This window comes from Dasypus novemcinctus, unplaced genomic scaffold (genome assembly GCF_030445035.2).
Source record: "Dasypus novemcinctus isolate mDasNov1 unplaced genomic scaffold, mDasNov1.1.hap2 scaffold_270, whole genome shotgun sequence".
Classification (NCBI taxonomy): domain Eukaryota; kingdom Metazoa; phylum Chordata; class Mammalia; order Cingulata; family Dasypodidae; genus Dasypus; species Dasypus novemcinctus.
Genome location: NW_026688235.1, coordinates 139,264 through 156,997, shown reverse-complemented (window position 1 = coordinate 156,997; position 17,734 = coordinate 139,264). Strand labels below are relative to the sequence as shown.

At 45.7% G+C, this 17,734-nt stretch overlaps 1 protein-coding gene across 2 annotated transcripts; it reads right to left on the bottom strand.

Annotated features, from left to right (window-relative positions):
• Window positions 1-723: 723 nt before the first annotated feature.
• Window positions 724-8,121, bottom strand: LOC131277665 (CHD1 helical C-terminal domain containing protein 1-like). Of its 2 annotated transcripts, none has more exons than XM_058292742.1 (6): window positions 8,004-8,121; window positions 6,430-6,531; window positions 5,994-6,169; window positions 5,451-5,550; window positions 1,725-1,920; window positions 724-964 (listed from the first exon to the last, which is right to left on the bottom strand). In XM_058292742.1, exons 1-6 carry the CDS (start codon window positions 8,052-8,054, stop codon window positions 939-941), a joined length of 651 nt encoding a protein of 216 aa, XP_058148725.1. In that variant the 5' UTR covers window positions 8,055-8,121; the 3' UTR covers window positions 724-938. The 2 variants fall into 2 exon arrangements, with proteins under 2 accessions (XP_058148725.1, XP_058148726.1); XM_058292743.1 differs by having other exon boundaries at window positions 724-997; window positions 1,751-1,920.
• Window positions 8,122-17,734: the final 9,613 nt, after the last annotated feature.

The following is a 17,734-nucleotide window of genomic DNA, read 5'->3' as shown; positions in this document are numbered from 1 at the left end:
AGTGTGTCTGTGGAACGGATGCAACTGCTTTTTGGCACCAGCCAGTTGTCGTCCTGTGGGAATGCAGATCCAAGCAGGGCCAGTCTTTAAGAGAAGCTGGAAATCCTAATTTTCTCTCTTTTTTTTATTGTGAAACATGCCAAGTTTCAATATGGACAACTAATTTCTTTAAAATGTTTTTAACAAGTAGAACGCCACAAGGGACAAACAAAACACATCGGTGGTCTGAATTCCACGCATGCTGCCGGTTCTTGCTTGAGCCACTGTCCTAGCCAAGGCACCTGAAGTTGTTTCTGTAGTGTCCTGCCTGCACCCTCACACGCTTCTATGCACTTCTCTCAGTCACCAGAGCAGCCCCCCACTTTCCAGCTCTCACCAGCTCATGTCACTGCTTGACCCTTCCCCTGCCACTGCCTTCCCCAGTTACTCACAAAACAAAATCCAGACAAATCAGGCAGGGCTACAAGTTTAGGCTTGTCACTCTCTGACCCCAGCCCCACTCCACCCCACCTCTCCTGAGACCTTCCCCAGCCACCGGCACTGACTCTATCATGTCTATTGACAGGTCTGCCTCCCCCACTCAGATGTGACACAAGTGACCGCACCTTAGTTATCTGTGTATGGGTCGGACGCCAGCTATTTAGAAGGCACTGGCAATTGTTTATAAGATAAATGAATGAATGAATGATGAGAGTTAGCCAAATAAAGTAGAATTGTCTTAAGGATGTTTATTTCCCACCCCCTTTATTCATAATTAAGACTTCAACATCCTTTTGATAAACACGACTTTTTTCTTTCGCTCACGGGTCCCACACGCCCAAGTGCAGAGGTGCTGAAGACAGGCAGGTGCCTGGGGACCCGGGGGAGCCCTGTCGCAGCTGGGTCCTCCTACGGGCAAGTCTCAGGGGCTTCTGGGGCTTCCTTAATCCTCTTTCTCTTCAGTTTTGTTTTTTGAGGAAGCTTGCTTAAAGAAAATGGGAAGGTCACAGAGATGATCCTGATGACGTAAATGGTAAGAGAATCTCCGCTGGTACAACGTGGGGGCGTGGAGGGGGCAGAAGGGAAGAACAAGGAAATTGTATCTTACTGCCAACCTCTGTCTCCTAACCCACGGCCTCCATCCAGAGAGGAAGGCAACAAGGCCAGCGCAGAGGCCAATGCTGCTGCAAGGCCGTTCCCAGGCCAGCTGGCTGGACTTCCCGCCCAGCGTGGGAGCGAATCCCTTCCTTTCCCCCACGCTCCTCTCCGGCCCCACGGTCGGCATCCCTACTGCTGCTCGCGAGTCCACATGCTCGGCCACTAGAAACTGGCTCAGCTCTGTCATATGGGAAAGTCCCTTTGTTTCAATATTAATTGTAAAGTACATTATTCAAAATTGTCATGTATTGTGATGCTTCACCAGGGGAGAAATTATATAGAACAAAACACTGAAGGAAAAACACCAGGACATCAGCAGTGATGGCCTCTGGGTGATGAAACGGTGCGTGATTTTTCTCTCTTCTTTTTTACATTATCTGTGCATTTCAAACTTTCTATAAGGAGCATTTCTGAGGAAAACCAGGGAGAGAAAAAGAGAAGTAGAGAAAGGGAAGAAAAGAAGGACAGAGAGAAATGTAGGGACGAAGGGCGATGGAAAGCGGGGAAGAACATGTTTGGCTCAGAGAAATACCCATGACCCTCAGCCTGCTCTCCCAGGTGCCCCCCCACCACCAAATGGGCCGTACCTCTCCAGACACCAACACTGGGCCACGGCTCCCCCAGCAGGGAGGCCTCTCGGCCTGGGGCCTGCATCCTGGACAGCCTCTCCTTCATGTCACTGATGTTGCTGTGCAGGCCCCAGGCAGTGCAGAGCCTGGGCAGACTGTCTCCCTGGTCCGCCGACAGGGAGCTCTCCGGCGCGGCCAACGGGCAGAAGGCCACCTGCAACAGGGTCACAGTGTGATCAGAGTGTCATGGAGCAAGGGGCCCAAATTCCAGAGCCTCAGCCCTGTCCCTGTTAGGAAACTGCCTCCAGCCAGCCACGCGTCACATCTGCCCAGCCAGAAGGATCACGTGAGAATCACAGACGTGGGAGAGAAAGGACCTCAGGAGCACTGAGGCAGGATACCAACAGTCTTTTCTCAGGTTTTATTTTGTTATTAGGTCTTCCATCTCTTTTTGGAATTACAATGTCTTGTTTATTGGTTTGTAACGAAACACTCGTACTCATCTTAAGTTCCTTACTTAGCAAAATTGAAGCTGGGAGCCTGAAAATATTCTTTGAAAATGTCCTAGGTAGTGAAATTCAGAACTCCAGGAATCACTGAAACGGCAGCTCCTCATGTCAGAGGAGGAGTCGCCGAAATGCTCTAGCCGTTCCTGTTCGGAGGAAGAAACGGAGCCCAGTAGGCTTTGGCTCTCTGAGCAGCTCGGCAAGTAGAACAACAAGCACTTTACAAAAGGTGACAAAAAGGGAGCCAAGAAGAAAGTGGCTGACCCATTTTCTAAGAAAGACTGGTATGACGTAAAAGCACCAGCAACGTTTAACGTAAAGAAAAAAAACAAAAACAAAAACAAAACTGGGAAAACCCTAGTCAGGACTCCAGGAAACAAAATTGCATCTGCTGGCCTCAAGAGCCATGATTTTGAAGTGAGCCTTGCTGATCTACAAAATGATGAAGAAGTTGCGTTGCCCTTGGAGAATTCCAGCTAATTTCTGAGGATGTTCAGGACAAAAACTGCCTACCAACTTCCACAGCATGGATCTTACCCAAGACAGGATGTGCTCCTTGGTCAAAAAAATGACAGACCATTACTGAAGCTCATACTGCTGTCAAAACTACCGATGGTTATTTGCTTCTTCTGTTCCGTGTTGGTTTTACTAAAAAATGCATGGGAAGTGGATGTGGCTCAACTGATAGAGCATCCGTCTACCATGTGGAGGGTCCAGGGTTTGATACCCAGGGCCTCCTGACCCATGTGGTGAGCTGGCCCATGCACAGTGCTGCCGCACGCAAGGAGTGCCAAGCCACGCAGGGGCGCCCTGTGTAGGGGTGTCCCATGTGCAAGGAGTGCGCCAGTCAAGGAGAGCAGCCCTGTGTGAAAAAGCACAGCCCACCCAGGAGTGGCGCCACACACACAGAGAGCTGACGCAGCAAGATGATGCAACAAAAAAGAGACACAGTTTCCTGTGCTGCCTGATAATGCAAGCAGACACAGAAGAACACACAGCAAATGGACAGAAAGAAAACAATGGGGGGAAGGAATAGAAATAAATAAAATAAATCTTAAAAAAAAAAAAGCAACAATTAGGTTTGGAAGACCCCTTAGGTTTGGAAGACCCCTTAGGTTCAGCACCAACAGGCCCACAAATCCAGAAAAAGGTGATAGAAATCATGATCCAAGAGGTACAAATGACTTGGGAGAAGTGGTCAATAAATTGATTCTAGGCAGCACTGGTAAAGACACAGAAAAGGCTCACTAATCTATCTATCCTCTCGGTGATGCATTTATCAGTAAAGGAAAAATGCTGAAGCCCAAGTTTGAATTGGGAAATCTCAGGAAATCATGGTGAAGATAGCAGCTCTGGCAAAGCTACTGGAGAGGAGACAGGTATCAAAGCTGAACAAGCTGGCAGAGATGAGCCACTGGTCCAAAATTCAGACTTTTAAAGGTGAGAAGGGAAGCAGATTTGGCTCAACTGATAGAGCATCCGCCTATCACAGGGGAGGTCCAGGGTTCAAACCCAGGGCCTCCCAACCCATGTGAGGAGCTGGCCCACGCGCAGTGCTGATGTGCGCAAGGAGTGCCATACCACGCAGGGGTGTTCCCCGCATAGGGGAGCCCCATGCGCAGGGAGTGCATCCCACAAGGACAGCCATCCCGCACAGAAAAGCGCAGCCTGCCCGGGAGCGGCCCCGCACACATGGAGAGCTGACGCAGCAAGATGATGCAACAAAAAGAGATACAGATTCCTGGTGCCGCTGACAGGAATGCAAGTGGACACAGAAGAACACAAGTGAATGGACACAGAGAGCAGACAATGCGGGGGGGTGAGGGGGGAAGGGGAGAGAAATAATAAAAATAAATCTAAAAAAAAAAATAAAGGTGAGAAACAAAAAGTCTTACTTGTGTGTGCTTTGGGGGGAAGCTGCACTGTTAGAGTGGTGGTATAGGGCATGACTAGAACAGGACTTTTGTCTGAACTAGACCTGGGTTTGAATCCTGGCTCTTCCTTCCCACTTGCTGTGTGACCTGAGACAAGTTACTTTACCTCCCTACATTTGGGTTCTTTATACTGTGGAAAATAATTCTAACTACCATTTAGGGTTACTTTTGAAGATTACATGAGGGAACATGTATAAAATGCCCAACAAATGGAGCACTTTTACAACTATTATCTGTAATTATTGTTTTGGACCAGCGACTTGCAAAATAGCGTCTGCGGCCCTCTGGGGATTCCTGAGACCTTTTGACCTCATGAGCCCCTTAAAAAGTAGGGCCCCCACAAAACGCAAGAGAGACCAATGGATTTTAATATAACCTAGTATGAAAACTTGTTTGATATGGTTTCAGAGTTCACATTGCAATTAACCTTTAAGTTACTGTCACTTGTTGAGTTTTGATGTGGTACCAAAGAAAAATACCCACAATTATCTGAAAAAGTTAATAAACTACTGCTCTCTTTTCCAGCAATCTGTGTGAAACTGGATTTTCTTCATGAACTTCAATCAAAACAATATATCTTAGCAGATTAAATGCATAAGCAGATACAAGCCACTGGTCTTCTATTAAAACAGACAGTAAAGAGATTTGTAAAAATGCAAAACAATGCCACTCTTCTCACTAATTTTGTTTAAAATATAGTTACTTTTATAAAAACTGTTATTTATGCTAACATGTAATGGGTTTATTATTTTTATTATTAAATGAAATTAATAAATACATATTTTAAATTTTTTCTTGATTTTTTCTTAATAGGGTAAATATCATAGATATAACCCACCTACACCAATTTTTTGGGGGGGTTCTCATTGATTTTTAAGAGGGTAAAACATTGAGCCCACAATGTTTGCAAGCCACTGTTTTTGGACAAAGCCAGGCCAGGGTGATGTTGGCAGTCCCAGAGCCCTTCCCAAGATGGCAGCTCCTTTCTGTCCAGCTTCATCTGCCCCACCCATGGTTCATGAGGGATGTCCCTGCCTCTGCTATCAGAACATAGGTGGAAAGTGTGAACAAATATGGAGAATCTGAGGTTGAGTCTCTGCGTTTCCAGGCCCACTCTGTGCCTACTTCACAGGTAAAGATTGGGGAGAGAGGGCTTGCTCAGACAGTGAATCACAGAAAAAATTCCAAGGGGCACTGGGTACTTCAGCAGGGCTCCTAGGTCCCAGGCTTCCTTCTGTGGATCTAAGGGCACACATCAACCAACACTTGGCTGGACTTGGAGGAACTTCCCCTAGCGCCCTCACCAGGAACTTGGCTCTCTGGTTACTCTTGGTGTACTTGTAGAGCTGGCGAAGCTGCTTTGGCTCCAGTTCCGAGAAGAGGGAGACAAATCGCCAGAGCATCCTGTGGGGAGAGATCTGAGACTGAGGGAGATGGAGAATAGCCCCTCTTCTTCCTGCATTTGACTTGTCAGGCAGGTGCTCAACCACTCAGCTACACCCCCTCCCCTTCCTGCTTGGTTTTTTATTAGGGGCATGGAGAGGTAGGGATTTGCCAGACTCTCCTGTCCTTGAACAGTGTATCCTGGTGACAAGCAACTGCACACAGTAAGTCTTCAATTAAAGGCCACTCTCCTTGTATGTACAGCCAAGGCATGGTCAATGCTGCCCTGAGTAATGAGGGGGCCCCTGTTTTTTCATCCCCCTTTCCCTACATCCTCTCCAGGATTTGTCTCCTCTACATGAAGATGAAGGACTGAAGGATCCTGACTGGGGTTGTGACCTTGAATAGAAAGGTAGTGGCCCATGAGTTGGTATGGGGGTGTGGGGGCAAGGAAGCTGCCCTACTTCTTCCAATGCTTCATTTCCCAGGCTCGGCAGTAGTGCTGCAGAAAGGTGTTGATGTGGTCCCCTAGGACCACCAGGCTCCGCTTCATGTACTTCAGCTTTTTCTTCCGGGCAAGGTCCCTGGGCAGGTGCAGCTTTCGCAGGAACTTCTTCACCGGCCTTAGGTATTCTTTGCACTGAGGTGGCAACAGGTGAAATGAGACACCATGGGAGAAAAGAAGAGGTGGATGGACAGCCCCAAGTAACCAACAGATTGGCCCAGGAAGGGTTGTGTGTGCTAGGTGAGAAGGCTGCAGTCAACCTCCTACCCCACCCCCTTTCCAAGATTGTGACAAGTGAGCTGCGAGTTGTGGGTGTGAGGCCTGCCAATTCTAGACCCAGATCTCCTGACTCCTTGGGACCTGGGAGCATATGCTCAGGCTGCCCTCTCACTCACAATTTTGAAGGTGTCGTGGCCCAGGCCCTTGGCATGGCGTATAAGTGAGTCTCCAGCAGGATTGGTGCTGGAGCTCCTCTCCAAGCAGGGCACATTCGTCACCTGAAAGGGGACAGGGGACAGCAGTCAGCTGGGGGACTTGGACTGCTGCTACTGTGGGGCAGTGCTGGGACAACCACTGGCCCAAATACCAGCCAAAGCTCTTCATTTTCCCTATGACTCTTCTTTGACCCAGCACAGATGTAAGTGACCCTGAAATCCATATCTGGTTTTCAGGCAAAGAAACCCATATCAGAAAATCCCAACTTAGAAATCCTAGAATGTTCTACCCATTTTTTCTATAATAATGGTAACTAACTTTGCAAAGTTCTTAATAAACATTGCCTCATTTTATTCTCTCACAAATTCTGTTTATAGATGCAGACACTGAGGCACCAAGAGATTTAAGTGATTCTTTAGGGAATATAGCAGGGATTCATTCATTCATTTCATTTCATTCATTGAGTATCTAAGTCCCAGACCCACCTCTGTGTATCTCTAACATTTGGCATCAAGCCATACATCTAAACATCAAGGTAGCAATGTAGTCAGCTGCCTTCCTCCCACCTGGGAGGTCCTGGGTCTGGTTCCCAGTGACTCCTAAAGAAGATGAGCAAGGCAGCAAGCTGACACAATGAGGAGATGCAACACGGAGACACAACAAGCAGGGAGTGGAAATGACTCAAGTGATTGGGCGTCTCCCTCCCACATGAGAGGCCCCAGATTCAGTTCCCGGTGCCTCCTAAAAGAAGATGAGCAGACACAGAGAGCACACAATGAACAGACACAAGAGAGCAGACAGTGAGCACAATGAATGAGGGAGTAGAGAAATAAATACATAAACATCAAATGTGTTTATCTTTAAACATCAAATCTTTAAACATCAAAATGTGCACTTAGAAAAAGCTACGATGGTAATGGTGATGAGAAGGAATCTTTAGACAGTAAAACTGTGACCAACAACAGAAAAATAATGGAGACAAACTGAAACAGTATTAAAAGTTAGAGCACAGGATTAGATTGACACAAGTGATTTGCACCTTACCTTTCAAAAGCCTCTCAGAAAAACGGGCATTAATTCCCACCTGTGTTCAGGGAGAACAAGAAAGATTCCGGCTCAAACCCCTCTAACCTGGAGAAGAGGATGGAGGTAGATGAGGAATGTATGAAATAAGGACTCCTTCAGGCCCCAGAGAGAGGGAACTCTGGTTGCTCATCTCCATAAACACACTACACATGCAACGCAACCACAAACACAGACTACAATACACACACACACACACAGAAGCCCTTGTGGTCTTCATAGCCGACAATAACATGGGTCCCTGCCCATCATCTTGCCAGAAATACATGTCCTTGATAAACACCAGTTTGAATGAATTAGCCTTCCCTCGCTCCAGGGCGGGTCTCTTGCTAACTCATGGACCACACCGTTTTCCTTTCTTCTCCTCCTTGAATTTCGTGCTTTCTGAAAGCAGCCCCTCACGGACCCTCCTTCCCCCTCTCCCTTCCCCAAGCCCTCAGCCCCACTTCACCTTCTCTGGGGGCTCGTCCCCTTCACCCCCTTGCCCATCTGAGGTCTCCATCTCAACAGGGGCACGGGTGGGCTCCAGAGTGTCACTTCGTCGTGCCCACAGGCTTCTGGCCCGCTGTTTCCGTGGCCGGAGCCTCTCAGGGAGTGGGCAGGTGGGCTCCAGAACTCGGGGCAACACCATGGCAACTGCCGACAAGGGCCCAGCCCCCTCCCCGTACCCTCATTCCTAGGGGTGGCCCCCAGCCACTGGGAACGCGACTACGAAGGAAGTGAGGAGACGGGCCGGCTGCACCCCGGACTTGGTCAAAGCCCACAGCTTCGAGAGGGGCTGCGCCCCCTCTCCCAGGAGAGCGGCAGGTGCTGTGAGCTCTGAGCCCCGGCAAGGCTGCTGCAGCAACTCCCCGGCCTGCGCGCCGCCGCGCCCCAGCCACGCCGCGGGCTCCCCGAGAGCGAGCGCCGGGCTCTCCAACTTGCTTCCCGACGGGGGACCGAGGGCCCGCGGGACGCCGCGGTGCAGCCCGCAGCGCAGCCCGCCCCCCGCAGCTCCTCGCTCCGACGCCCCCGTAGGCTTCCGGAAGTTAAAAAACCAATTGTTTGGGGTGTTGGCAGTGGGGGGCACGGAGAGTGTTTTTTTAACGGAGGTGTACAAAAACAATCGCCAGCATGTATTGCCTCGTTTAATCCTCGCAAGTCTTCCCGGGGTCGGTGAGCCGAGACGCGGAGTGGCCTTGGGTCCACGGCCACTAGGGGCGGCGCGAGCGCTCGGGTCTGGTTCCGACGGCTCTGGCTTTCCCACCGGCGCCGTCCTCCGGGGATCGGGGCGGCGGGGTAAACGCGGTCGGCTCGTTGGCCTCCCGGCTCGTTGGCCTCCCGGCTCGTCGTCTCCCGCTCGGACAAGCCGGGTCCCAGCCGGCGCCACCTCCTCCTACGCGACACAGGAGCCCCCTGGCGTCCTTCCCCAGCGCGCACGCCAGGTCCTGGGAGGTGGGGAGACCGTTGCAGCCCCTACTCAACTTCCCTGGAAAGCTGAACTCCACCTCCCGGCCCTGCCCTCGTGTCCCTCGGGCCGGAATCCCAGGCGGCCCCCCCCCCCCCCCCGCTTGACCCCCTTCCTCTCCGGCCCCGGCGGTCACCCGAGCCCGGGCTTGCAGGCGGCCGCAGGGCCCTCGCGACCTCCCTCTCGCCATCTAGCGGCGGTTTGAGGACACGACAGGGGCATTGCTCGGTCCCTTGACTGCTTTCTGGCAGACGGCCCAGGATTCAGGGGCTTGGAGTGGGTGCCTTTGGGTCCCGAGATTCTTTTTAACCTGCTCTCTTTAATTTCTTTGGAAAAAAATAAAAGTTCGCACTTCTCTGAATCCGAGCTGGAATATCTATTAACTGAGCATTAATTCAGGGTTGTTTTTACAGCTATTAAGGATAATTATGTTGGTAATAGTAAGGGCAAAGGGGCCCTTTTATACATTCCTATACGGAGTAATAATTGTAAATAACCTATTTTAAAATATTAAGTGTGCTTTCTCTTTGACCCATCAATTCTACTTCTAGGAATTAGAAATCCTGAAAAGATGTGAGGACTATTACCATAGTGACAATTTGGAAGCAGCTGAAATATCATTAATAGGAAAGAGTAAATAAATTGTGATATATCTGCACAACCATTTAAAATTCCGCTCTGTGTACATTTATTGACACGGAAAAGCAGTAACTAAAACAGCATGTATGGCATAATCCCATTTTTTCTAAGTGTTTATATATGCATAGAAAAAAAGTCTTGGAGTTTCATTTAAAAATGTCAAGGGTGGTTTTTCACTTTACATGTTGTCAGTCTTTTTCACAATGAATATGCTTTACATTTACAGTTGGGAAAAAAGGGTGCTGCGTTTTTTTTGGTACAGATTTTTATGATGGTAACAATAGAAAATTCCCTGTTTTAACTACTCTCAAGTGTTAAATTCAATGGTATTAATTACATTCATTATATTGTGCTAGCACCACCACCATTCATTATCAAAGCTTTTTCATCATTCCAAACAGAAACTTGTTACCCATTAAGAGTTAACTCCCCATTGCTTTGACCCTAGCATCTGTTAAACTGCAATCTACTTTGTCTCTATGAATTCACATATTCTATGTATTTCACATAAGTGGAATCATTGCTCTGTCTGTTTTAAAACTACTCATAAGGAATAAACAAGATCATTAAAAACATGATAATCACAACTACAATGAGGGAAGAGGTGTGGCTTGAACAGTTTGGTAACTGCCTACCACATGGGAAGTCCCATGTTCAGTTCCAGGTGCCTCCTAAAAAGAAGATGAGGAGACACAGAGAGCACACAACGAACAGACACAGAGAGCAGAGAGTGAGTGCAAAATGATGGTGGGCAGGGGAGAAATTAAAAATAAACTAAATCTTTTTTTTAAATCCCATTTAAAAAAAACTACAATGATATATCATTTCACAACTGTTAGACTGGCTGCTTATTAAAAAGTTGGAAAACTGTAAATGTTGGAAAGGCTGTGGAGAGATAGGAACATTTATTCACTGTTGGTGGGAAGGCAGAATGGTACAGCCACTGTGGAGGACTGTTTGTCAGTTCCTAAGAAAGTTGAGTATAGACTTGCCATGGGACCCAACAATACCATTGCTAGGTATTTACCCAGAAGAACTGAGAGCAATGACAAGAATAGACAATTGTACACCAATGTTCATAGCAGCGTTAGTCACGATAGCAGTGGTAGAGACAACCCAGATGTCCATCAACTGATAAACAAATCGTGGAGTATACACATGATGGACGATTATGCAGTGGCAAAAAGAAATGAAGTCGTGAAACACATGACAACATGGATGATCCTGAAGGATGTTACGTTGAGTGAAGCAAGCCAAACAAAAAAGGACAAAAACTGTATGATTGCCCTATTATGAACTAAATATATTATGTAAAATATAAATATATTATATGAAATATGAATATGGGTAGAATTACATATATAAGACCATTTTTCCGGCAGCGGACTTGGCCCAGTGGTTAGGGCATCCGTCTACCACATGGGAGGTCCACGGTTCAAACCCTGGGCCTCCTTGACCCATGTGGAGCTTGCCCATGCGCAGTGCTGATGCGCACAAGGAGTGCCATGCCACACAGGGGTGTCCCCCGCGTAGGGGAGCCCCATGCGCAAGGAGTGCGCCCCATAAGGAGAGCCGCCCAGCATGAAAGGAAGTGCAGCCTGCCCAAGAATGGCGCTGCGCACATGGAGAGCTGACTCAGCAAGATGATGGCAACAAAAGAAACACAGATTCCCAAATCACTGACAACAGAAGCGGACAAAGAAGACGACGCAGCAAATAGGCACAGAGAACAGACAACGGGGGCGGGGGGGGGAGGGGAGAGAAATAAATAGATAAATAAATCTTTAAAAAAAAAAAAAAAGATGGCAGAGTGAGAAGCTTCAGGGCTCCATACCTCCACAGAAACTTTGAACAACCAGCAAGAACTGGGAGAAGCATAATTCCCAAAGCACCAGAAAACAGTTAAAAGACTTCAATAACAGGGTGAGTGCCAAAACAAGTAAAAGACTAGTTAAATTGGTAGGATCTCAAGGCACCCTGGCTGGCCCTTTCCCACCCCTCACTGGCTCAGCACAGAGCCAAACTCAGCTTTCAATCCTGGTCCTGGTTCTGGAGGGAGCAGAGCAATCCTAGTGCGCATACTGGGAGCATATGTCTGACCCAATCAGTCTGGAGGTGGCCTTAGGACTCATTGTCCCAGAACTTCCCTTTTGTGTAGAGGGAAGCTCACAAAACTACCCTATAGAACATTGTGGGAAAGCTGCCTAGGCAAGGCTGTAGGACATATAGTATGGTGTCTGGGACCATGAGGAAACTTTTTCCCAGGGAAGAGGGGTCATTTGGGACTATGTAGCCAGAGTAATTCCTAGGGTCTTATGTCCAGAAAGGGTCAGGGGGGCCCATACATTTTGACCTGGAGCTATTCTCTAAACTCACTGTATAGGTCAGCTCTGAAGGAGAGCCCTGGCACAAGTCAATATGCAAAGACTAAGAAAGTCATTTTCTTTTTTTCCTTCTTTTTTAGTTAGCTACTGGTGTTCATGGAAAGCTGTATCATAACACTAGCTGGATATAAGTTTAAGGAATAGACAGATGCCTCAGAATCTAAATTCCAGTGATAACACATTAAAATACTGACATACCCAGATTTCAATAAAAATTTACAACACATAGAAAAGAAAAAAAAAAAAAAAGTAAAAAGCAAACCAGGAAGCACTGACCCAAGCAAAGAAGAAGACTAAAGTATTAGAAACTATCGATGAGGAGGATCAGACCTGGGACAACTAGATAAAAACTTTTAAAAAATGTTCCTAAATATGCTTAAAGAGATAAAGTAAAACACAAAGAACTAAAGGAAATGAGGAAAATGATACATGAACAGAAATACAAATGGAAATTTTAAAGGAAACAAACAGAGCTGAAGACAATAGTACAGAAATTCAAAATTTCCTCAAGAAGCTCACCAGCAGATTGGAGTTGAGAAAAGAAGCAATGAACTTGAAGATAAAAGACAATCGAAATCATTCAGTCTGAAGAGCAGGAAGAAGAAAGAATGAAGAAAAATAAACAGAGCATAAGGAAACTGTGGGACACCATTGAGTGTACCAATATACACATTATGGGAGTCCCAGGATGAGAAGAAAGAGAGAAAAGGATGGAGAAAATATTCAAAAAAATAGCAGCTGAAAACTTCCCAAATTTAACAAAAGATGTGAATATACATATCCAAACATCCAGTGAACTTCAAACAGGATAAACACTGTGGCATACTGTAATCAGACTTTCAAATGCCGAAGATAGAGGTTCTTAAAGTTGAAAGGTAGAAGCAACATGTTACATACAAAGGGCCTTGATAAGATTAAGCATCAATTTCTCATTGAAACCCACAGAGGCAAGAAGGCAGTGGGATGACATATTTAAAGTGCAAAAGTAAAAAATTGCCAACCAAGAATTCTATATCCAGCAAAAATACCTTTCAAAACTGAGGGTGGTATTAAGACATTCCCAGACAAACATTTCCAGACAAACAAAAATGGAGGGAGTTTGTCAGCACTAGACTAACTCTATAAGAGATGCTAAAAAAATATGAATATGTAAAATTGCACATATAAGACTGTTTGTCTTTCAAACTGAACAAAGGTATGTTAATGTTACAAGATATTAATAACAGGCAAAAAACTTTATGCTAATTGAAAGAAACCATACACAAAGTACCACATATTGTTTGACTCCATTTATATAAAATGTAAATATAAATCAATTTACAAAGATGAAATTAGATTAGTGGCTTTCTAGGGCTAAGAAAGGATAGAGGGATTGAGATGTGACTACTAAAGGACTAAAGGGTTGGAGTTTTTCTTTTTGGAGTAATGAAATTATTCTAAAAATTTGTGATGATGAATGCAAAACATTTTGTTTAAATTAAAAGCCATTGATTATATACTTTTGTTTGATTGTTTGGTATGTGAATACATCTCAATAAAACTGCTTTAAAATAAATAATAAATAATGTAGCAATTTGATATTATCGATTAATTCCAAAAAGAAATATTGGATTATGTTTGTAAACTGGTCTTTTCCTCTGGGCAAATGAGATTATATTGGATTCAGAGTGTCAGCAGGGCATTGAGTCCCCGCTTCTTGCTGGGTGGAGACTCACAGATAAAAGGCATGGCAAAAGAGTTGGAGGATTTTTTTTTTTTTATGTTTCTTTTTCTTTTTTTTTTTTTTTATTGACTTTGTAATAATATTACATTAAAAATATATATGTGAGGTCCCATTCAACCCCACCCCCCCACCCCACCTCTCCCCCCCTGCCCCCAGCAACACTCATTCCCATCATCATGACACATCCATTGGATTTGGTAAGTACATCTTTGGGAACCTCTGCACCTCATAGTCAATGGTCCACATCATGGCCCATACTCTCCTCCATTCCATCCAGTGGGCCCTGTGAGGATTTACAATGTCCGGTGATTGCCTCTGAAGCACCATGCAGGGCAGCTCCATGTCCCAAAGACGCCTCCACCTCTCATCTCTTCCTGCCTTTCCCCATACCCATCAGCCACCATGTCCACTTTTCCCAATCCAATGCCACCTCTTCTATGTGGACATTGGATTGGTTGTGTCCATTGCACCTCTATGTCAAGAGGAGGCTCAGATTCCACATGGATGCTGGATGCAATCCTCCCACTTTCAGTTGTAATCACTCTAGGCTCCATGGTGTGGTGGTTGTCCTTCTTCAACTCCATCTTAGCTGAGTGTGGTAAGTCCAATAAATCAGATTGTAGGTGCTGGAGTCTGTTGAGGCTCAGGACCTGGCTATCACATTGTCAGTCCAGAGATTCAAATCCCCTAAATATATCTTAAACCCCAACATTAACTGCACCTCCAGCACATTAGCATGAAAGTCTTATGAAGGAAGATCCCATCTGAGTCCAGATTCATCACACATAAACACCATTTCCAAAGAGGGGCCATCTGACCTGGTAGTTAACCCCGTCGGCCATGACCATAACTCCCATGGGTCTCTTTGGCCCTCAAAGGAACCAATATCTGGGGGTTGTATCTGCTTTATCTATCTCTCTGACTCTGCTCAGTTGTGCATGAGGGCAATCCTTCTGCCAGCCTCCAGACTCTTTTTTAGAAACTCGTAGCCATATAAACTCATTTCTCCTTTCCATTTCCCCCTTACTTTAGGTCAAACAGCATTTTAAAGTCATGTTATTTTATGTAGACAGGGATATTCTGCTGATCCGCATTGAACCTTCCGTATAAGGTCATTTTCCAGTTGCATCATCAGTTGGTAGTTGATAGTGGTCCCTCGGTGCCAGGGAGGCTCATCCCCGGGTGTCATGTCCCACGCTGGAGGGAAGGCATTGCATTTACATGCTGAGTTTGGCTTCGAGACTGACCACATTTGAGTAACATGAAGGCTGACAGGAGGAAATTCCCAGGCACAATGTTGCTCTAGGCCTTGTTCTTATTTTAGGCTTATCAGCTCACAAGCATAGTCATTAGCATCAGGGGCTCACTGTTGAACCCTCACTCCCTCCTGGTCCCCGCCGCTGTACCTGGGAGACTGTCGCTGCTCCCCTAGGGACCACGACAGAGCACCACTGGCCAGGAACCCAGTACCCCCCCTGCTGTGGTTTTTAATTGTTGCCACTATGAGTATATCCAAACATTACCATGCACCCTGGACATATGTTCTGTACAGCTCCCTGTCAGCCATATATCACCTGTCATTGGTATCCCATACCAGTATCCCTCCATTGCCATTGTTGAAACACTCTGTGATCCAGAACTCCCCAAAATTTGAAGCCCAATATAATGTCATGGTCCCTTACTAGGGAATGGCATATAGCGATGGGTTTAAAGGTTAGATAAAGAACTTGGATAAAGTTAGATAAAGAACTTAGATAAAGAATGTTGACTTGAAAAAATTCTACATCCTATCTTTTTCTTTTTTTTTTTTTTCCCCCTAATTATTCAGCTTCTCTTCACAGGAGTCCTAGACCACAGCAATGCATATATATAATATACAGCACTCCCATACATCCACCACAACACCTTTTTCCTTCCACAGCGATACTCTTACACCCTATTCACATCATATTTACTTAAGGTGATGTACAGAGTCTGAGATATTAGCTTTCTAACATGGTAATATCTGTGCTTACATTATGGTGCATACTTTAGGATACACAGTTCTTTACATTTTTAGTTCTCCTATGTTTTACATTATGGTTTACATTATCAGTCTGTTGTCTCCTATATGTTATGGTGTAATATTACATGTTTTATATCCATCCTTGTGTACTCTCAAGAAACTCCTCCCTTGCCCCCCATTTACTTTGGTTCCACACATTTAACGTCCATTTTCCCTTCCACCTTGGTGCCCACAGTGACAGCCAACCTCCGTTTCCTGAGGAGCCACTTCCAGAGATAGATGGAATAGTGTTTAGGGCCTAACTTGCTCATCTGCCCCAATGCCCTGGGAGCCACCCTTTCTCTCGAGGGATAGAGTTCCCTCTATTTGGTGGCATTAGTCCTCCCCAGGATGTGGGTCCACCCCCACTCTCACTACTTGGGATTCTACCCCATGGTGTCACCCACTCTGGCAGAATGAGCATTTAGACATTCCCCAGGAGCCCGTCCTGCATCAGACCCTCCCCTCCGAGCATTCTAAACAGGTAACCCTCTTTATTATATTTTGATATGATTTTCTCGGCATTTTACTCTCCACCACCTCCTAACCCTCTCCTGTGTTCGTATGCTACCCCTCCCTCCCCCCACTTTTGGGCAACATTACACAACCGTCCCTCCCCAGCCACCCTCAAACCCGTAAAGCCCCAACCAAAGGCAACCCCTTGCCCCCATTTTATCTCTTCTTTGTGTTCATACTTACCACCATCTCGTCTTAAGTTCCACCCCTGCAGACATCGGCTCATATCCTTCCTCCACCCTCCGATTTCCTGTAAGCCTATCGTTCAGTCTCTTGCTATCTAGGGCAGCTTGTTTATTTCATATCATTGAGGTCATGTAGTATTTGTCCTTCAATGTCTGGGTTGCTTCACTCAACATAAGGTTCTCAAGATTCATCCATGTTATCACATGTGTTTGTAGTGTGTTTGTTCTTACAGCCGAGTAGTATTCCATTGTGTGTATATACCACATTTTATTGATCCACTCATCTGTTGATGGGCATTTGGGTTGATTCCAACTTTTGGCAATAGTGAACAATGCTGCTATGAACATTGGTGTACATATATCGGTTTGCGTCCTTGTTTTCAGTTCTCCTGGGTATATACCCAGCAGTGGTATTGCTGGGTCATATGGCAAATCTATGGCTAGTTTTTGGAGAAACCGCCATACTGTCCTCCAGAATGGTTGTATCCTTCTGCATTCCCACCAGCAGTGGATGAGTGTTCCCCTTCCTTCACATCCTCTCCAGCACTTGTATTCTTCTGTTTTTTTCATAGCTGCCAATCTTATGGGTGTAAGATGGTATCTCATTGTAGTTTTGATTTGCATTTCCCTGATAGCTAGAGATTTGGAACATTTTTTCATGTGCTTTTTTGCCATTTGTATTTCTTCTTCGGAGAAGTGTCTGTTTAAGTCTTTTTCCCATTTTTTAAATGGGTTGTTTATCTTTTTATTTTCAAGATATAGAAGTTCTTTATATATGCAAGTTATAAGTTTCTTATCAGATATATGATTGCCAAATATTTTCTCCCACTGTGTGGGCTCCCTTTTTACTTTCTTGACAAACTCCTTTGAGGTGCAGAAGGCTTTAATTTTGAGGAAGTCCCATTTATCTATTAGTTCTTTTGCTGCTCGTGCTTTTGGTGAGATATTCATAAATCCATTTCCTATTACAAGGTCCTGTAGATGTTTCCCTACACTGCTTTCTACGGTTTTTATGGTCTTGGCTCTTATATTTAGGTCTTTGATCCATCTTGAGTTGATCTTTGTATAAGGTGTGAGATGGTAATCCTCTTTCATTCTTCTACATATGGCTATCCAGTTCTCCAGACACCATTTGTTGAATAGGCCACTCTCTCCCAGTTGAGAGGGTTTGGTGGCTTTATCGAATATTATGTGGCTGTATATGTGAGGTTCTATATCAGAGCTTTCAATTCGATTCCATTGGT